This window comes from Hemitrygon akajei, chromosome 11 (assembly GCF_048418815.1).
Source record: "Hemitrygon akajei chromosome 11, sHemAka1.3, whole genome shotgun sequence".
NCBI classification, from domain to species: Eukaryota; Metazoa; Chordata; class Chondrichthyes; order Myliobatiformes; family Dasyatidae; genus Hemitrygon; species Hemitrygon akajei.
The window spans coordinates 109,452,825-109,474,547 of record NC_133134.1 but is presented as its reverse complement, the minus strand read 5'-3'; the positions used below and the strand labels follow the sequence as shown (position 1 = coordinate 109,474,547).

The window sequence follows — 21,723 nt, the reverse complement described above, 5'->3', positions numbered from 1 at the left end:
ATCAGAGAAGAAACTAGTTTTCAGACGCACAGGCTACGGGCATGTTGCGGCATTTGGCTTCTGACACTGAGCTGAAGTCAGTAAACATGGCGACATTGCTCCCTTGACTCCATGTGGACACTGGAGTGAAATGAGGCACAGCCCCATCTGTGTGACAGGAGAATCTGTCAGTGAGCGTGAAGTCCACTGGGTGATTCCATAAAGAGATAACCGTTAGCACGACACTATTATTGTATAATGAGTTCTTCTGGCCTGTGTGGGGCACCGGAGAGTGCAGGGCACTGAGGTTTTTTTGAGCACTTGAATTGGTTTATTACCAGCTGGTGGTGTAGTGGTATCAGCACCAGATTTTGAGGCAAATGGTCCCAGGTTCAAATCCGGCCTTCCTTACAGGCTTTCCATCTGTGCTGGGTTGAGCGTTAAGCTATCAACTGGGCCTCCTAAAAAACAGACAAATGATAAGGAAATAGCAAAAAATGCCGCTTAATGCACCACAAGGCGTAAAAAGGAACAACAACTGAATTGGCTTATTGTTGTTTAACTCCAATCATTAATTATTTAGAGTTCCATGTGTTTTTCTTGAGTGACTCACTCTTTGTAATCCAGCTCTTGGTGCCTTCTGTTTAAGCTTGTTAAATTTATTTTGATAGGCTCAGGGATCCGTGTTACTTGTATATAAGCGGATGCCTGATTAGCACTAATCGCAGGGTCCTAGTTTGGAGAATGTTACTTCTTGCAGTGTTGCTCGGCTGAGCCGCTGATGCACTTTTGCAATTACCATGAATAAAATCTCGCCACTGTTTCTGCATCACGAGTCTGTCTTTCCTCTACACCCGGGTTCCGATATTGCCAGCACACATTGTGACAATTATAGCTCTGGGCGTTGGAGTTTGGAATTCAGTTCTGATGTCATCTGCGAGGAGTCCCCGTATGTCCTCCCCATGGAGTGCGTAGGCTTTCTCTGGGTGCTGCGGTTTTCTCCCACAGACGAGGGGTTGAATCGGGTGTGGGGGTGTGGTGAGGAGCATTGTGGGAATGGCACTTGGCGCACTGTAGCACTGTGGCGTCCAGTCTAACCCAGGGAGAGTCTGCAGCCATCCACCACCCATGAAACTGGATAAAGTTAAGCAGGAAAGACTCAGATACTTCGCCCACCATAGTGGTGTTGACTGTCAGGTATCCATTTATATTGCTATCAATGGAAGGAAAAGAAGAAACTCCTGTTTTCATAAATAAGCAAGATGAGCATGTGACTTTAAAGTAAGCTGAAGATTAGCGGTACCCTTAAAACGGTGGAGAAACTCAACAAGCTAGGCAGTATCTATGGAAAAGAGCATAGTCAAGGTTTCGGCCCCAGACGTCGACTGTACTCCTTTCCATAGATGCTGCCTGGCCCGCTGAGTTCCTCCAGCATGTTGTGTGGTTGTTTAGATTTCCAGCATCTGCAGGTTTTCTTTTGTTAAAGATGAGTGAGACAGTAAATGAGCCGGGGCATCACTCCTCGCCTTCGCCGCTGTTGGACTGGAAGGTACCTCGGTGTGACGACCCCGGGGAGACCCTCCGCTGAGCCAATTGGAAAGTCAGCTGTGTTTTCTTATGGTAATGAGCCCCACCGAAGCCCCGCAGCGGCGAATCCAGTCACTCAACGCGGGGCCGCCAGTGAAAAGAGCCAGAGGCACATTTCCAATACACAACTTGCAACAACCAACCGCTGAACACGAGCGAGGGGAGGAAGCAGAAAATACCCAGCTCCCAGTGAGCCCGATGCACTGCTTCGGCTGGATATACTGCGCCGTGCGTGTCCTGGGGAACATGAGCTGGAGGTGGAAGATGAAGTTCACGGTGAGTATCTCTCTCTCAAGCCCTTTCCATACGAGCGACGATTAGCTGCGGTTATTTCCTCTTGGATGCCGGCACAACTCCTGTCCTCGCTGAAAACTTGCCGAAGTGTGTCAGTTTACTCCTGAGAGCACAGTTTCTGTAAGCTGCGTGCCATCAGACTGCAGGCTTATCAGGGGGCAGAGCGGAGACAGGAATCGGTACCCAACTCTCCAGTACTATACCTGTAAAAACAATTGTAGCGAGTCGCTGTTTTTGAATTAAATCCCACCTCTCCATTGTGCAGACTAGAAGAGTAGATGTTTGGACTTGTGCCAACGCTTCCATAGTCTGCACTGCCCGAAGTGTCTTTACGGAACAGCGCTAAATCATGCACTCACCCCCCCCCCCCCCCACACCATCACCACCCCCGACGGACTTGATATTTGATTACCTGTCCTGAGGGAGAGTTCTTCCCTGTGCCCTGAACCTATTGCTCTCGAATTTGTGGGTTAAGCCAATTTGGTCCAGAGCTTCCTGCTCCACACAGTTTCTGAGAAGACTTTGACTGAGATATAGAATCACACAGCAGGAGACCAGGCCCTTCAGCCCACTGGTCTGTGCTAACCATCAAGCATCTATTTAAACTAGTAACACACAAAATGCTGGAGGAACTCAGCTGGATTTCCAGCATCTGCAGAATCTCTTGCTGTTATCACTTACACTTGTCCCAGTTTTACTCTCTCCACATTTCTATCAGCTCGCCCCAGATTCACCCACACACGGGGTTAATTTGCTGCGGGCATTTTACCTTCTCACTCATATTCCTTTGGGGAGTGGGCAGAAATCAGAGCTCCTGGGGGAAGCTCATGAAGAGCAGGCGGACACCCCACGGGCAGTGTCGGAGTTCACGACTGAACCCCGGTTGGTTGTTGGAGCTTTGGGGCAACAGGTCTGCTCCCTGAACCTCTCCAGAAGCACTCGGCAGACCAGGGAATAGAAACAGAGTTCTGGTCTAGGGCGGGTGGCTGGCAGTGGGATATGAAAGCTGCTGTGGTAATGCAAATTCATTTAACCTCAGCATCAGAGAGGCGTGGGAATGCTTTTGGTGGGGAAGAGTCAGCTGGGATCCCTATCAGAACTGGGGTCTGCAGAGGTCCTCATAAAGAGTCACGCCAGAAATGGCAACTGTTTGTTTTCCTCCATTGATGCTGCCTGACTTGCCGAATTCCTCCAACACATTGTGTGTGCTGTTCTAATGACATTCAGGCAGAAGCTGAAAATGTTGACCATCCAACGAATAGCTCAAGGAATGTGATTAATAGGTTTAATTCCAATGTTAGGAGTTCCTGCTAGTGTGCAATGTATAGGCACCAATGCACTGTGCAACCCAAAAGACCAGATGTTTGGACCTGCACTGCAGTGTGGTACATGCTCCGTCCCCAGTCTGAATTGGCTACACCAGTTGCCCAACGTTATGAGAAGGGTCACTCATTAGTCTGAGCACCCAGGGCTGAAGGACGGGCAATTAACCCGAATTTTTTTTCCTCCTGAATCTTACCTGTTGATCTGGTGTGGAATAAGCAAGTGGAAAGATTCAAGAATAAGGAACTGATCACAAACAAGACTGTCCTGCCGAAGGTTTTCGGCCTGAAACATCAGCTGTACTTTTTTCCGTGGATGCTGCCTGGCCTGCTGAGCTCCTCCAGCATTTCGTGTGTGCTAGAATGAGGAACTGATGTTGCTTAGATCAAATGGCTACTGAGGTATGGTAGATGAAAGCAGCAGTTTCTGGGCAGTCCCTTATCAAACAAAATCAACACCTTTGTCAGAGCCAGACAGGGTGCGTGGGAAGTCCATTTTTAAAAAGTTGCTTCTTGTTAACAATTCACTGAGAAGTTAAATAAAAATTGCAAGTTCCATCTCACAGCCTTGAGTCAATAACACAGGAATACAAGAGATGCCCAGAGATACCGCAGATGCTGAACGCGGCATTCCATGGGTCTTGGCCTGAAACGTCCACTGTTCATTTCTCTCCATAGATTCTACCTGGCTGGCTGGCTTCCTTCATCTTTTTGTACGTGTTGTCAGTAATTCAGTTTGTTAGTTTCGTCTGTGGAACTACTAAACTATAGGAGGCCATTTTAATGAACTTTTAAACCAAATCTCCATCTTAAGTGATGGAGAAATTACCATCCAAAGAAAGGTTCGGCAAGTTTTAATCAGGGAGCATATCCATACTTTCAACCAGTAGCACTAGTGCGGATATTTGGTCATTATGCCTTTGCTATATGTGGGACCTTGCTAATTACATTCTAACAGACTTTACCTAAGAAGTATTTCATTGGTTGATAGGCCCCTTGGAACATAACCAATTGTTGAGAAACTTTCTGTAGAGTTAGCATGTCAAGTTTACAGATAATGTTCACACAGTTTACTCAAGTAAGTGCCTTTGCAGGAACATTTAAAATGGAGCCTGTACATTTAGACATGCTCCCCTGCTATGAGTACCTACAGCAAAGTTTTACAGAGGAGATGCAAGTTTGTGGTCTCTGTATTGAGGAATGCTCAATATTCTGTGGTGAACTGAATTTTCAGTTCCATTATTTCAGGGCAATCGTGGGTACAGTGTTGTCATTACATGAATCTTCACAAACCTCAAAGTGTTTAGCGGGGAAATAGAGCCCTCCGTCCACTGAGTTTCTGCTGGTCAGCAACCAATCCTACGCTCATCTAATTTTATTCCTCCACAGTCTCCAGAATCTATCTAGCACTCACCTAAGCTCTTTCTATGGGCAATTAACCTACCAACCAGTGCATCTTCGGGATGTGGGAGGAAACCTACGCAGTCACAGTGAGAACGTGCAAACTCCACACAGACAGCATCCGTGGTCAGGATTGAGACAGCAGCTTTACCAGCTGTTCCACTGTCCTGCCTTCTCTTCACATCTGTGTTTCCATCTGGGCACCATAGGAAGATCTGAGATGATTCCAGTGCTCCAGGTTTTGGGACACAGCTGATTCCAGTGCTTAACTTCTTGATCCACTGGCTCAACACTGGAGGATGAAGTGTGGGCACTCTGTGGGAAACTGCAGCCATCCCTATGCCCATATGGGCACCTAACACCACTGGTATTACTGACCTTCGAGAGTGAGGGAGAATCCAGGCAGTACTGGATAAGGCTTAAAGGGACTGGATGTCAGCTTAAAGAAGGAGGGATTTTGGAGTAAGATCACAGTCCAAAAGACAGATGACCATCAACAGTTTGGAATAAAGTTTCAAGGTCATTCCAAAGCCTGGTGCAGCAAGCGAGTGAGTGAGTGTTCCTCCAATGAGGTGGAGCAGACCTCCAGTGAACCACAGTCCTAAAAGAGGACAACACAGACACCTGAGGTCTGAGAAGCCCTCTTCAGTCAGCATCTCGGCCACACTCAGTGCTTCTGTTAGCCCGTGGAGAGTAGGTGGCAGGCAGTTCTGTGGTGAGGAGTATGCAACTGGAGTGCAGTCATGAAAGTCATGCCAAAGTTAGAGAGCGTAGTCGGTTCGTTAGTGCTCTAGTGGGTTTGCACGCGTGGCCAAGTGGTTAAGGCGTTCGTCTAGTTATCTGAAGGTCGCTAGTTTGAGCTTGCGTGTGTGTCCTTGAGCAAGGCACTTAACCACACATTGCTCTGCGACGACACCGGTGCCAAACTGTATGGGTCCTAATGCCCTTCCCTTGGACAACATCGGTGGCATGGAGAGGGGAGACTTGCAGCTTGGGCAACTGGCGGTCTCCCATTAAAAAACAACCTTGCCCAGGCTTGCGGCCTGGAAACTTTCCAAGGCGCAAATCCATGGTCTATCGAGACTAACGGAGGCCAACTACTACAGTGGGTTTGCATAGTTGGTTCTAGGAGCTCGAGTGGTAATGTGTGAATGTTCAATACATCCGTGTTATTAGATGAAGGAAGTACAGTCCAGAAGCTGGAGAGATGAATATGGACCGTTGAATCATACAACACAGGAACAGGCAATTCAGCTCAGCATGTTATACCGAACTAATTAAACTAATAAATAAATGCCGAACTAAACTAAACTAATCCCTTCTTCTTACATGATATCCATTTCCTCCCGTCTCTTCTTATCAATGTGCCTTCCAAATGCTTCTTAAATGCCTCTAATATGTTTGCCTCCACGACTACCCTGGCAGTGCTTTCCAGGCACCCACCATTCTCTGCGCAATACTTGCCCTCACACGTCCTTTGATTTTAATCCCACCTCCCCCCCTGCCACTTTACTTAAATTAAATGCCTACTGGTATTTTGACCCTGGGAAAAACAGACCAGCTATCTTTTCTGTCTATGCCTCTTATAATTTTATAAGCTTCGATCAGGTCTTTGCCCATACCCCTAACCCAAGTTTGTCCAACCTCTCCTTATAGCACGTGCCCTCGAATCGAGGCAAGATACTGGTAAGCCTCTCGAGCGCCCTCTCCAAAGCTTCTGTAATGCAGCGGCCAGACCTGTATGCAAGACTCCAGACGCCGGCCAACCAGAGTTTTGTAAGGCTGCGAACGATTTCACCCTTTTGGAGACACGCATCCTCGGTTGCTTTTGGCATCGATGACCGTTCTTTGGAAGAACGGAGTTATTGACCAAAGAACATTTGAAATTGCATTAGGAGGAGTTGCACCCCAATACACGGTCTGAAACTAGACCTGCACAACTCCTGATAGGACTGTGTTCCGATGAACAGCCTCCTCCCCACAGGCTCCACACACCCTGGAGGCCGTAGAGGTGCCACAGACTGCAGGTGAGGGGGGGAGGACGTTCCACAATTTTGCAAAGCTGACCCAGGTGTTTTTAGCCGAGAGGTAGATGCCAGGGAGGGAGGTGCTGTGTTCAGGGAAGGAGGAACACTACAGAAAGCAGGATCGATTCCACTGGATGTCCAGGGAAGCCGCAGTAAATGCTTTGTCTTCATGGGACATGTTGGGGTGAGCGGCCAGCACCGAACGCAGTTGTAATGGGTTCACTCCTCAAAGTGTTCTGATCAGTGAGGAGTCCTTGCAGAGGGTAGTTTGGGGTCAGGGGATTATTATGGGTCTCTCCTGGTTACTCATGGGTCCCAGCGATAGTGTAATGGGTTGGGGGGGGTGTAGGGGGTTGTATGTCTGCTCCGAGATGCCTCATTGCCCCTGCACTCCGCTCCTCCTCCTCTTGCTGCCATGACAGGAGGTTGAGAGTGCTCTGATAGATAGATAGATAGATAGATACTTTATTCATCCCCATGGGGAAATTCAACTTTTTTCCAATGTCCCATACACTTGTTGTAGCAAAACTAATTACATACAATACTTAACTCAGTAAAAAATATGATATGCATCTAGATCACTATCTCAAAAAGCATTAATAATAGCTTTTAAAAAGTTCTTAAGTCCTGGCGATTGAATTGTAAAGCCTAATGGCATTGGGGAGTATTGACCTCTTCATCCTGTCTGAGGAGCATTGCATCGATAGTAACCTGTCGCTGAAACTGCTTCTCTGTCTCTGGATGGTGCTATGTAGAGGATGTTCAGAGTTTTCCATAATTGCTGCTGGGCACTGTGCCCCCTTGTAACCTCCCTGTCCTTCCTGCTCCTTTAGTTCCTCCAGCCCACCCTCCTCTTGCCCCTCCTGCACCCTCACCTGCCCTTTCCTGCCTTTCTGCCCATCCAGTCCTGCTTGCCCCTTCTTCTGCTTCCTCTGGTCTCTTTTCCCCCTCCAAACCCTTTGCCTCCCCTCCTGTCCTTCCCTCTCCTCCTGTCCATTCACCTCCTTCTCCTCTTCCTGCCCTATTTTCCCTCTTCTCCAGCCACTCCAGTCCCTCCTCCCCCTGCTCCTGTCCATCCAGTCCCTCCATCTCCTACTCCTTCTCCTCCTCCTGTCTCTTCCCCTCCTGACCCTCAGCTTGTCCCTCGTTCCCTCAGACTCTGGGTCTCCTAGCTGTTTTGGTTCCAGTCCACCCTCGGAGTCCGGTTGTGTGGATGGAGCAGGGGGTGAAGGCCCAGCCCGCAGTGGGTGCACGTGGCAGGGCGCCGGGGATACCGTAGACAGCAGGATCTCATTGCCCCCTGCTGTGGCAGTGAAGCAGCTGGTGATTGTGGAGGAGGCAGGTGGGAAACAACTCTGAGTTTCACCCCCCACCCCTGGGATTCAGGCCGACTGTGGACACGTCTGGCAGTGCATTTGCCCTGACGATGAGGGTGTGCTGCGTAGAAGCGTAGGATTTGTGACTGGGAAAACCCTCTGATGTTCCTCAGTGATGGGGAGGTATGGGCTCGTGTTACTCAGGGGGGTGTGAGTTCAGTGAGCTGTTGAGTACACTCCGTGATAGAGCCAGGTACAACAGTAAGTCCCTGCACTTGAGATGCCCCAGGGTGTCACTGGGTACGAAGTAGGAATCATGTATATCTACAGGACAGATCAATGCCAGCTTCGATGTCATTCCTACCTGTCACTGAGATATTTCTATACTCTCACACAGGGAGGCCTGAAGTGGCTGAGCTTCCAGCCCCTCTGGTAGATCAGGTGGTCCAACGTCAGTATTCTCCTGCCAGCCAGCTGAGCGACGGTCGCTCGACTTCACTGGACAGGCTGGTGTTGACCTTGTTGACCCTTTTCCTGGATCACATTGGAGAACGATCCCTGCACTCGAAAACCCAAAGAAATTGCGCAGAATTTTAAACATAGTCCAGTCAATCATGCAAACCAACTTCCTCTCCACAAACTCCGGCTCAAAGTCCAGAAGTTTAAAGTTCAAAGTGAACTTATTGTAAAAGTATTATATACTACCTGAGATTTTACATACAGGTGTCCCCTCCTTTATGAAAGTTCGCTTTACACCACTTCGCTTTTACAAAAGACCTACATTAGTACTTGTTTTTGCTAACCGAAAGAAATCCAAAGAGGGTTTTCGCTTTTATGAAAAGAAGTGCCTGCTTTAAACTTGTGTTTACCCTGAGAAAGACTACCATGATTGTGAAGCCTTGCACGGGCAGGTGTGTGCGCACGCGTGTACGAGCCTTTTTTTTTTACAAATCGGTTTTTGGCCGAGTCTTCCCGATTCTGGTAAGTGAAACTATACTGTACGTACATTATTTCTACTTTACATAGCTGTGTATTTATCATATCATTCCTGCTTTTACTATATGTTACTGTTATTTTAGGTTTTATGTGCTGTTTGGTATGATTTGGTAGGTTATTTTTTGGGTCTGGGAACGCTCAAAATTTTTCTCCCATATAAATTAATGGTAATTGCTTCTTCGCTTTACACCATTCCGGCTTACGAAAGGTTTCATAGGGAAGCTCTACCTTCGGATAGCGGGAGAAACCTGTATATATAAATAATAATATATATAAACAAATAATAATAGTAAATAATAAATAATATTAGAACATGAGTTGTAGAGTCCTTGAACGTGAGTCTATAGGTTGTGGAATAGATCAATGGTTCAGTGGTTCCATTTAATAGCAGAGAATGTATGCAGTATACAACCTGAAATTCTTACTCCTCACAGACACCCACGAAACAGAGGAGAACCCCAAAGCCCCCTTTCCCCCTCCCACGCACAAGCAGCAGCAAAGCATCAATGCTCCCCTTCCTCCCACCAATCCAGCAGGAAGAATCAGCACCCACCACCCACCAAGCAATAGCAAAGCCCTGAATTCTGTGTTAAGTTGAGCGAAGTTATCCACGCTGGTTCAGGAGCCTGATGGTTGAAGGACAATGACTGTTCCAGAACCTGGTGGTGTGGTGTGGACCCGAAGGCCTCTGTACTCCTCGTAGATGTGCTCGGTGGTGGGAAAGGGCCTCTCCTGGGATGGACTGGGCGGTGTCCACTACTTTTTTGCAGGCTTTTCTGTTCATGAGCATTGGCGTTTCCATACCAGGCCGTGATGCAACCCGTCAGGATACTCCCTACTGTGCTTCTATATAAGTTTGTCAAAGTTTTAGATGCAATGCAAACTTCTAAGAAAATAGAGGTGCTGCCGTGCCTTCTTTGTAATGGTCCCAGAACAGATCCCCCTACCTTGGGAAATCAGATAAAATGATCAAATACCTCCAACCTGGGACATTCTCTTTCCAGAGTGTAGATGCAAAAGACCAAGAGCATGGACCACCGGACCCAAGGACAACTCCTGTTATCCCACTGTTATCACACTTTAGAACGGACCTCTCATATGCTGCAGATGAACCCTTGATCTCCCTATTTAGATCTTTGTGGCCCTTGCACTTTATTTGTCTACCTGCAATGCGCTTTCTCCGTGACTGTATTCTGTGTCCTGTTTTCTTTTTACAACCTTGAGCTTCTGGAGAGCTGCAGAGTCAGGTCACCCTCGATCCTGAGGGGCTGTCCGTGTTAGAGCGATGGGAGTAAAACGTATCCATTTTATAATGAAGGCTCATGTCTGGCTTTTTATGTTAATGTGCTGGGTTGCAATATTGACGTAAAGACAAAAAGCTTTTCACTGTATCTTGGTACATGTGACAATAATGAACCAATATTAAGTTCAGCCACAACAAAAAGCTGTCTTCACTGTGTAAAACCATCCACGTCAGATCCCTGGACAAGTTGGGGCTATTTCCCATATAATGGAAGCCACCTCAGCAAAGGCAGACACGGATGATGAAATTCCACATCTTCTCTGGTACACCAGAGGCCATATGAGGGAAAGAGTGTTTAAAGATCAGGATCTTAAACACAGCATAAGGCTTACAGTGTGCTAAACAGCAGTCATCCCTCCTAAATGCTTCTGAATCTTGGGGCAAGTACTCTAGATCTGTGGAGACACCACCTAATGTGTTTTGGGCAAAAACATGGTAGGTAAAGGTTAACTTGGATAAAGGTTAAGTTGGTCTTCATCACAAGAGAATTTGAGTACAAAAGCAAGAACGGTTTGGCCTTGGTGAAAACCTGCCTTAAGTTTTGAGTGCAGTTTTGGTTTATGTGAGGAAGGATGTGTTTGGCTGGGAGTACAATGAAAGTTCACTCAAATGAACCCTAGGATGGATGAAGACAAATTGGTCGGTTTGGTCTAGGTCCACTTGAGTCTGTAACAATGAGAGAAAAGAAGACATGAGGTTTGATCAATTTAAGGGCTAGGCCAAATGGGAAAGGTTGGGTACGGGCTGAATCGAGGCGGCAGGGCCCAGGCCCGAGAGCATAACAAAGCGGCAGGGCCTGGGTCTGAGGTTTGGACGATTTAAGTGCTGGCCAGATTCTAAAGGTCGGTGTGGGGGTCAGAGGCGAGGGACAGGCTGGTTCAGCTTGCTGCTCCTCGAGGTTTATTCTCCTCTGTGCTGAACTGAGGTTGTGGCCTGCAACTAATAGGTTACCAGGTTGGCTGCGGTGATGTCTGGCTTTGTGGCTGCAGCCTCACTTTCATGAACTTCAGTTCGCTTGCTTTAGTTGTTTGCACGATTCGCTTTTTTCTACACGTTGGGTATTTTTTTCATGGGTTCTATTGGGTCTCTTTGTTCTGTGGCTACCTGGAAGGAGACGAATCTCAAAGTTATATATAGCACACATATGTTGGTATTAAATGTATTTTGAACTTATAGAAACTTCAAGAACTCTAAGAGAGCTGGACTGACTGATTATAAGGAGGATGTTCCATTGGCAGGACTCACCAGAGCCAGAGGTGAATGTCACAGAATGCAGGGAGAGCCATTTAGAATTGATACGAGAAGGAACGTCTTTGCCCAGTGAACCTGTGGAATTCTCTGACACGGTCAGCAATGCGTGTTAAGCCATTAACAATGCGCATTGCAATATTCCGCTAATGCAAACCAGCATATTTTATGACGTATGCCAGTGATGTTAAACCTGATTCTGATTCTCAGTAGCTTAAAGGAGAGGCAGGTATATTCGTCTGAGTTCCAGGGGTCAAGGCACAGGAGGAGAAAATGGGAACAGAGTGGTAAATTGTAAAAATTGGTTTATTATTGTCACACGTGCCGTGGTACGGTGAAAAACGTAGTTTTGCATGTTATCTATGCAGATCATTTCATTGTACCAGCTCATCGAGGTTGTACCAGGGCGAAGCGATGATAATGCAGAATAAAGAGAAGGGGCAGTGCAGGCAGACAATAAGGTGCAAGGCCATAAAGAGGTAATTGTGAGGTCGAGAGTCCATCTTATCATACAAAAAGGTCTGTTTTATGGAGCTGGTTTTGAACCTGGTGTTATGTGCTTTCATGTTTTTTGGTCCCAACAGTGTGCTGTTGAGCCCAGGTCAGACGTGATCATGTTAAATGTGGGAATAGGCCCAAAGGGTGGAAAGGGCATTCCTTGTTCCTACTTTCAGTTCCGCAACATCCCATCCGGTAAGTCCACTGGAAGGAAAATTGTGGTCTCTCAGCCGACATCCAGCGAGTGCCACAAGCACGCAGATGGTCAGCGGCAGTGGTGGGAGGGGCACACCTCCTGGCAAATGGCTCACCTGCCCTGTCCACCACCTCCTGCACCATGTGTGGGCAAGCCTGCCGTCCCCACATTGTCCTTGTTTGCCCCCTTGGGTCGCACAGAATTGGAGCGGAAACAAGTTCAAAGTATACTTATCAAAGTGTGTACACCATACACAACCTTGAGATTCATCGTCTTGCAGGCAGCCACGAAACAAAAAATCACAATAGAATTCACGAGAAACCCCGCACAACAAAGACAGTCAGACACTCAACATGTGAAAAGAAAGGACACATCATGCAAACAATAAAAAAAACAATCCATAGAAGATAAACTGCACAGTTCTTGAAAGTAACTCCATGGCCACATAGCTAGCTCAGCGTTGCAGCTGGTCCAGGCTGCAGGCCACAGACCGGAGCCGTGTTCAGTGCTGAGACAAGTGCCGCTGCAGGCCACAGCTGCAGAGTCAGGTCACCCTCGACCCTGAGGGGCTGTCTGTGAAGAGTGGCACTTGGCAGTGGGGATGTCTGTGTTAGAACGATGGGAATAAAGCATATCCGTTTTATAATGAAGGCTCATGTCTGGCTTTTTACGTTAATGTGTTGGGACGCAATATTGATGTAAAGAGTTTGATATAACAGTGAAGGAGTAACGGGGTTAGTTCTGACAGGTTTCTTCTGGTGAATCCAGCTATGAAGTTCAAGTGCCTGAGGAAGAATTGATCTTTTCTCTGCTAAGATTTGTGCAGAACAGTCTGTAGCAGACACTGTCTGCTCTAACAGACAGAACAGTACAGAATGCTTATCTCAGCTTGTCACTGTCTTCCTGGAGAAGGAAATTGTCGGCTGAAACACTGTCACAGTGCTGGGGAAAGATACCGCTGTGGAGTGAGAGGGTTGTGGTGAAAGGTCGAGTCACGGCTGAGGGAAAAATGCAGCCAGCACAAACGTGCCATTGTCATCAGGCAGCTGAGCAGGTTCAGATGGCAGGCCTGTAATCCCCACAGCCTGCCGCTCGCAGTTGTATCAGCTGTTTGGTCAAACCCCTGACAACGTGACCCCGGACACGAGCTGGAATCCAGTCACAGCCGCACCTGACAAGTCAGTGAGCCTGGACCCCTTCGTACCGGGCATGTGCGGCCTATGTCAGAGATCCAGCAGCTGGTGAGCTGTGGTTATTAACACACGGCTGCCAACTACAGGGGTATGACCAGTGTGGGGTCACTTACTATTCCTCTTGACAGGGAACATAAATGGATATAATCTTCAAGTTAGTGTTAGAATGCAGAGGAGATTTACCAGGACACTGCCTGGATTAGAGAACACTTGATGAGGAAAGGTTGGACAAATAAGGGCTTTTCTCTTTGGAGTGAAGGGGGATGAGAGGTGACTCGATAGAAACATAGGCAGAGTGCATAGATTTTTCCCAGGCAGCAACGACCAGTACCAGAGGATATCCATTTAAGGTGAGAGGAGGAAGGTTTAGGGAAGATGCTTTTGGTAGATTTCTTTACACACAGAGTGGTGGGTGTCTGGATTGTACTGCTGGGAATGGTGTAAAGGGACATTTATGAGTCTCTTAGATAGACACTTGAATGAAAGTAAAATGCAGGGCTATGGGCTGTGTAGGAGGGAAAGGTTAGACTGATCGCAGAGTAGGTTTATGTGGATCAGTACGACATCCAATGGCCAAAGGTCCTGTGCTGTGCATTACAGTTCTGTGTTAAATTAGAGCGATTACTCCTTCACACGCAGAGAAGACGGACTCATTCCGAATAGACTCTCTTTGTGGATCAATTGGAGCTTTGCAGGCAAAAGAAAAGGAACTGAGATGAAGATTAGTGCGATTGTGTTGAAGACTGGAGCGGCTGCTGGAGAGGAGCTCCTTCACGGGATGAACGGGAAATAGTCCACACAGAACCAAGGTCAGCCCGAGCCCCGCTGTCAAGTTGCGGGCCATGCTGACACACTTGGAGGCCAAGCTCCAAGCCAATAGTTAATGCTCACTGAAGTGTGTGTGGGAATGGGCCTTACACTGAGTGTTGACAAGGTAAAGGCCTTCCAGGAACATCTTACCACAATAATTATCACCAAGGAGATATTGCCACATTCTTTACTCAACTTTCAGGACGTTGGTGGTGGTGTTTATTGGCCATCTCAAGCTGTCCTTGAGGAAGTGGTGGTTGGCTGTTTCCCTTGAATTACTGAGGTCTTTCTAGTGAAATGGCATTCACAGTGCTGCAGGGGAGATAGCCCCGGGATCTGAACCCAGTGAAAACGAAGGAACGCCCATATGTTTCCAAGCCAATATACTGAGTGTTGGAGGGGATCTTGCAGGCGGTGTGTCCCCATGCACCCTCTGCCCTAGATTTTCCTTGGGGTAGGTCTCACAGATCTGGGTAACTGCAACACATTTTATAAGTGCAGTTGCTGTGTGCCGGTGGTGAACGAAATGAATGGTTAGGGTGGTAGACGCGGTGTCAGTCTAGCAGGCTGCTTTTCCCAGATGGCACTGAGTTGTCAGCACTACACATGACCAGGCAAGTGGAGTGTTCCTGTAGACTTGTGTGTACGTATGGTGGGAAGGCCTTTGGAGGGTTAGGACTACAGGAGACCTGCTCTTGAGTGTTTGGCCAACAGTGACCCCCAGAATGTTGATAGTGGAGGAAGATGGTGATGGAAGTGACAAGGATAGGTGGCAAGTCTCTCTCCTGTTGAAGACAGCCATTACCTTGCAGTTCTGTGGCGCAAATGTTGATGTCCATTGCTCAGCTCATACTGGAATGCTATCCTGGCCTAGCTATCTGCAGGTTTGGGTCTGTCTTTTCCTGTCAAGTTATGAATGGAACTTAACAATATGTGGTGGGTGTGACTCTTGGAGAATTGTTCCAACTGCACTCTGTATCTGTGTTAGAACGTTGTGTGTGTCGGATGGACATTAGTCATGCAGAAAGAAATCCTCCCTCTCAATCTTCTTTTGTTGATTAAATGCAAATCAAGTTCAAGTTTATTGTTATATCCAGGATATAAGTATCATGAAAATAAGCTTTGCAGTACTGTGCAGACGTCTGAGGTACATTTATATCACTAGGGAGCCTAAGATTTTTGCACAGTACTGGAATCGTTTTATGTATTGCACAGTTCTGCTGCTGCTGTATTGATCCTTGCCTCCCTGTACACTGCTGAGGTACTGGAAATTGAAATCAGTGAATTGGTTTATTATTGTCAGATGTGCTGAGGTACAGCAGAAACTTTTCAGACAGATCATTTCACCAGAAGAGTGTATTGAGGTAGGACAAAGAAAGGAAAACAGTAACAATGTGAAAAGTGCAGTGTAGGCAGACAAAAAGTTGTGCGGCCATGTTGAGATAGACGGGGAGGTCAAGAATCCATTTTATCTATAGCACTGGAGTGGCTAAAGCAATTTTGTAAAATCTTCTGTCAGGATTAATGAACTTATGTCATTCTCCTCTCTATCAGGGCTCCATCTAGGTTCTTGTGTTGCCAGGGCATCAAAGGGTATGGGGAGAAGGCAGGGGAGTGGGGATGACTGGAAGATTTGGATCAGCCCATGATTGAATGGTGGAGCAGACTCAGTGGGCCAAATGGCCTACTTCCGCTCCTATATCTTATGGTCTTATCACATTCCTCAGCACCCACTTCTGAACTTACAGAACTTAAGTGGAAGTAAGTCATCCTTGATCACATAGTGTCTAAGTAGAATATGATTATTGTCCAAGTCCTTCCTGTTCCTTATCTGTTATCCTATTTATAAGTGTGGCTCTGTCACCTCCCTTGAAACACAACATCAGCTCAAAGAGATGAACAATCCAAAGCTGTCCAGCCAGGGTTGTAGAAACCCCTCAGTTTTCAATTAGAGCTGTTTTCCCTTTTCCTTATATTGTTTAATCCATCCTGGGATAGAATTCCACAGCCTCGTGATGCCAGACCAAAGTGACCATTTTATTGTGGGGGGGGGGGGGGAGGCATTATGAGGCATCGGTCAGATTGCGTTTCAAATGTTGTGAGTAATTTTTAGGCCCCATCTCTAAGGAAAGATGTGTTGGCCCTTGAGGTTCACAAGAATGATTCTGGGAATGAAAGGCTTAATCTGTGAGGTGTGTTTGATGTCTCTGAGCCTGTACTCATTTAAATTTAGAAGGGTGAAGGAGAATCTCATCGAAACCCACCTAATACCGAAAGACCTGGATAAAGTGGAAGTGGAGAGGATGCTCCTGTTAGTCAGAGAGCCTATGATCCAAGGGCTCACCCTCAGATTAAATGGACATCTATTTAAAAGTGAGACGAGAAGGAATTTCTTCAGTCAGAGGTAGTAAAATTGTGGAATTTGTTGCCACAGAGGGCTGTAAACTGGGTGCATTTAAGGAAGAAGGTGATAGGTTCTTGATTGATAACGGGGTTGAATTACAGGGAGAAGGCAGGAGAATGGGGTTGAAAGAAGATCAACAATTGAATGTCAGAGCAGACCTGAAGGGTTGAATGGCCTAACACTGCTCCTAGGTATTACGCTCTTAAAAGAAACCAAATCAAAGCTTGTAAATTAAGCAGAGTCTTGGAACAAAAATGCATGCCCTTTGCCAAGGATGTCTCCTGCTGATTCCACTGGAGTCTGACAAGGTAGAAAATTTGACTCAGAAATCAAATGCAATCCTATTGTGCATCATCCCTTTGTATTTCCCACAGGGGTCGTGGAAGAGCTGGGTTTCTTCCCCTTCCGTTCTCTGGAATTCACACATTTGGCCCAATGCAGCAGTGACTAGAGTCAAGCTGGGCTGTTCCAAGTGCTCCTGCAGAGCCACGTGGGGAGGCTGCTTCCGACAGGCCACATGTTAATGCCAAGCGATGCATTTTGTACGTTCTTACAGGGGGTTTTATTGCACCCTGGTGTGTTGTGCTCATCAGGGAATTCTCAGATTTGGGAGTCAGGTTCAGCTGAGCTATACTGTCACATATAGGCTGGAGACAGTTGAGATCCCAGCAATAATCCCTGCGGTACCCGATTTGTCATCTGTAAGTACATTGCTAAGAGAGGTTTAAAATGACTAGCTCATTGGACAGTACTGGATAAGATGGGCTGAAGGGCCTGTGCGGTGACACTCTATGACTTCATGATTCATTGTCTGCAATGCATCAAGATGCAGTACATGTGCCAGGCTGCCTCGAAGCTCTCGCTCGGACCATGTGATTGCTGTGTCCAGTTTCTGATGAATCAAACAAAGTGCAAAGGCAGATTACATCTGTGATGAAGACACACAGGGTTTGTGGGTGCGTGGACTGAGCTGCCAGAGGAAGTGGTAAAGAAGTGTACAGTTACAATCTTTAAAAGACAGTTTGACAGGTGCATGAATAGGAAAGGTGTGGAGGGACGTGGACCAAACATACGGAAATAGATTAGAGTAGATAGGCGTGCTAGTTGGCATGGATGAGTTGGGCTGACGGACCTCTTTTCATGCTATTGGACTCTATGAGTGTAGACATATTGTTGTCCCAAGATCTTGTTTGATTTGCAAGTTTTTACATTGGCTTTCTTCATTCTGTTGTAAAAGAGGTGAAAGCAACCTCTCTCACAGTGGAATATTACACCTTCCTGTTCCTTTGTGCTTTAGTCCAGAACTACCCAAACAATTGTCTTGCCGTGAGTAATTTTAGGGAAATTTGTTTATCCTGCTCCACTCCTCCTTTCCACTCTAAAGACCGCTGGGTGAAGTCTTTCTTCATCATTTGGCACATTATGCTGATTTATGAGTGTTAAACCATCGAAAGTTGATTGCCTCCCCCCCCCCCCCCCGTGTCACATTTTATGTTGTTATTCCCTGTATAATGCCGTCCTTACAGGAGAACTTGGGCCACAGGAAGGGAAGGGCAGCACATGGACACTCCCAAGACAGCTGCACAGTGCTACAGGGGCCAGTGCAGCCACTTTACAGCTCCAGCGAGCTGGGTTCAGTTTTGACCTCAGTGGCTCTCTGTGTGGAGTTTGCATGCTCTCATTGTGGTCATGTGGGTTTCCTGCTTTCCAGTGTAAGTTATCTCTGATGAGGGTGGGTGTCAGGAAATTAGGGTGAGGAGAATTGATGGGGATCTGACAGAAAAGATGAAGTTGGTGTAGTTGGGTGTTCGATGGTCTCCATGACAAATTGGTTTCCATGGTGTACCTGGGATGTATTGTGCATAAGTGGTGGGGTGTGTCTCTTGGAGAATTGTTCCAACTGCACTCTGTGTCTGTGTTAGGACATTGCGTGTGTGTTGGATGGACATTAGTCATGCAGGAAAGAAATTTTCTCTCTCAATCTCCTTTTGTTGATTTTATGCAAATTAAGTGCAAGTTTATTGTCATATCCAGGATATAGATACCATGAAAATTAGCTTTGCAGTACTGAGCAAAGTCTAAGACTTTTGCACAGTACTATAATAATTTTATGTATTCCACTGTACTGTTGCTGTGACAAAAAACCAAAATTCATGACATCTTTGAGTGATGATAAACCTGATTCTGCCATGGGTGTCTGTTGTGGACTGAGAGTGGGAAGGGGGCAGGGAGAGGGGAATCATGGTTGGATAAAAGGAAAGAGAAAGGGGAGAGTGTTAGGACACTGTAATGATCAGCTATATATCTGTGCCAAAGACTTCTGCACAGTAATGCATGCAGCAGTGGCAGTGTATATTACAGACATTAGTTCAACATAAACTTAAATGATCATTAATTATACATAACATTCACAACAAAATAAACAGAATAAACGTTAGTGCAGATTGAGAGAGAGAAAAAGAATTATGGTCTGAGAGAATGTTAGGGTTTTTCAGGTCAGTTCAAGAACCTGACGGCAGCGGGTAAGAGGCTGATGTTGAATCTTGAGGTGTGGGCCTTCAGGCTCCGGAACCTCCAGCTCGATGGTGATGTCGGGTTCCTTTCATCAGAATAAGTGGCGCAGAGTCCTGCCCCAGCTCTCTTGAGATCCTCACATCATCCCCTGATCCCTCTTCCAACCAGCCGAGGCCAGCGTCCCAACTCCCTCACTTCCCCCCCACCTCTAGTCTTTTCCCCTTACATTGGGTCTGTTTCCTTCCTTTCCCCTATCATATTAGACCTCTGATTTCTCTCCTCTCGAACCATCCATTTCCCGGCTGAAACAAAACACAAGGAGAGGGGCCACTTTTGACAAAGGAGGCAGTCTGAAGCTGATAGGCTTTTGTTCTGATACGTCTGAGGGCCCTCAAAAGAAGGAGGTAGAAAATAGTTATTTCCTTCGAAAAAAATATTTTGGATAACATTCCAATGTATATTGATGTAGAAAGTTTAGATCTGATAGTGGGTTTTATTACAGATCCCTTATAGACCCATATATTTGTTCAGTGCAGAAAGAGGCCATTTGGCCCATCACACCCATACTGACCCCTTTGCCTGACTACACTCTTCCTATTTGCCCGCACTAGGTCAAAACATTTGCCTACCTAAATGTCCTTTAGCGATTGTTTCTGATTCCTCTGGCAGTGAGTTCTAGATGTAAACAACTCTCTGTATAAACAAAAAATGTTTTCCCTCAAATCTCCCTAAAAACTCCTTATCTATGTCTGATAGTTTTATTTTCCTTCATTACAGTGTCCTTTGCTCTAGGGAAAAACTGAATTGAATTGAGTAGACTTTATTTCTTACATCATTCATATACACGAGGAGTAAAAATCTTTATGTTACGTCTCCGTAAATGTGTGATTTATAGTAATTTTTAATAAATAGTATGTACAACAGGACAGTCATCATAGCATAGAAATACAGTTGTGTCAGCATGAATTCATCAGTCTGATGGCCTGGTGGAAGAAGCTGTCCTGGAGCTGGTTCGTTCTGCTTTTATGCTGCGGTACCGTTTCCCAGATGGAAGTGGTTGGAATAGTTGGGGTGACTTGGATCCCCAATAATCCTTCGGGCCCTTTTTGTGCACCTGTTTCTGTAAATGTCCTAAACAGTGGAAGTTCACATTTACACACACAAAGTGCTGGTGGAACACAGCAGGCCGGGCAGCATCTATAGGAAGAAGCACTGTCGACGTTTCGGGCCGAGACCCTTGTGTTGCTTGAATTTCCAGCATCTACAGATTTCCTCGTGTCCACATCTACAGATGTGTTGGGCCGTCTGCACCACTCTCTACAGAGTCCTGCGACTGAGGGAAGTACCAATCTGTAAAAGAAGCCCAGTCTATCTACCCTCTCCCATAACTAAAGCCCTCCAGTCCGTGACTCTCCTTTCCAAGGGCTATTTTTACACTTTTCTGTTTACTTACCTTTTCTTTAACTCTTCATATTCTTCAAAATTATTCTTTCAAATTGCTTCAACTACCTTTCTTAACTTCAAAATATGACTTCAAACATGACTTCAATGCTTTAAGGGCCATCCAAGTTTGATAAATATTTGTAATAAAAATGAATAAGGGCAATATCAAAATACCTAAATAGATCTGACACGAGCAAAGACTTACTGGCTTCAAATAATGCAGGTGTTGTGGAAACAGTCAATACTGAGTGACCAGGAGAACTGCTTGGCCGTGTCATTTTGACCAGCCCGTGTGTCTTTACTGATACTAGTCATCGCCAGGTAATGATCAGCTACTTGCAGACACCCTACATACAAATGAGTTCCAGCAATATTATTAAATTCTAAAAGTTCAATGTATGTAATGCATTCATTCCTAAGAACCAACAGAATTACTTCCCTCTTCAGCTTGAGTTTTAGTAATTGTCCTTTGTTCTCAGTCTTATGTGCTTTTGGTGCAATTTACCAGAAGTCACTGGAGAGAATTACTGCTAGATACAAAGCAGCTTCTGTATTCAACAAAACAAGGAACAGCAGGCGTCATATGGAGACGCCCTTGGTGGAAAGGTCTCACTGGGCCAACATGGGGCTTGATATGTTATGTACCAAACATCAAAGGCCAACTCCATACTTACAATGTATGGACAATGCCTTCTTTGAAACCACATACAACCTTCACACCTCCAGACTCACATCCACACCACAGACATCCAAATGAGTTTTAATCAGCATTGTCTGGACTGGGATTTACAGCTTTTAGGAACCGATTGTTCCGAGCTGCACTCCAAATTAAATGTACAATACATTTTCACAGTCAATTGCTAAATGTATATGCCCTAAACCCAAAAATCACTCTAACATATTACAACAGAGTAAAGGAATGGTTACCATATTGAGTGATTTTTGTGTTTTTCCAACTTTTGGACAAAATTGACATATGGATATTTAAAAAATTGAATCAGATTTATTATCAGTAACTTAGATGAAATGAAATTTGTTGTATTTCAGCAGCAGTACAGTGTAAAAAAAATAAGAATAAGGTAGTGTTCATGGACCTTCCAGAAATCTGACAGTGGAGCGGAAGAAGTTGTTTCCCAACTACCAAATGTGGGTTTTCAGGCCCCTATACCTCCTCCTGATGCTAGTAATGAGA

General features: G+C 46.0%; 1 protein-coding gene across 4 annotated transcripts in view; it reads left to right on the top strand.

Moving 5' to 3' along the window:
* The window catches only part of LOC140735888 (cas scaffolding protein family member 4-like), a 138,530-nt gene that overhangs the window by 28,321 nt on the left and 88,486 nt on the right, over positions 1 to 21,723 (top strand). The window contains exon 1 of one of the 4 annotated variants that reach the window (XM_073061463.1): positions 1,681 to 1,842. The exons of the other annotated variants lie outside the window; for them this stretch is intronic. Within the exon in view, the coding sequence (XP_072917564.1) occupies positions 1,765 to 1,842 (78 nt within the window). The 5' untranslated portion in view covers positions 1,681 to 1,764. Of the gene's footprint in view, positions 1 to 1,680; positions 1,843 to 21,723 lie in introns of those variants that run through there. 4 annotated transcript variants of the gene reach the window in all.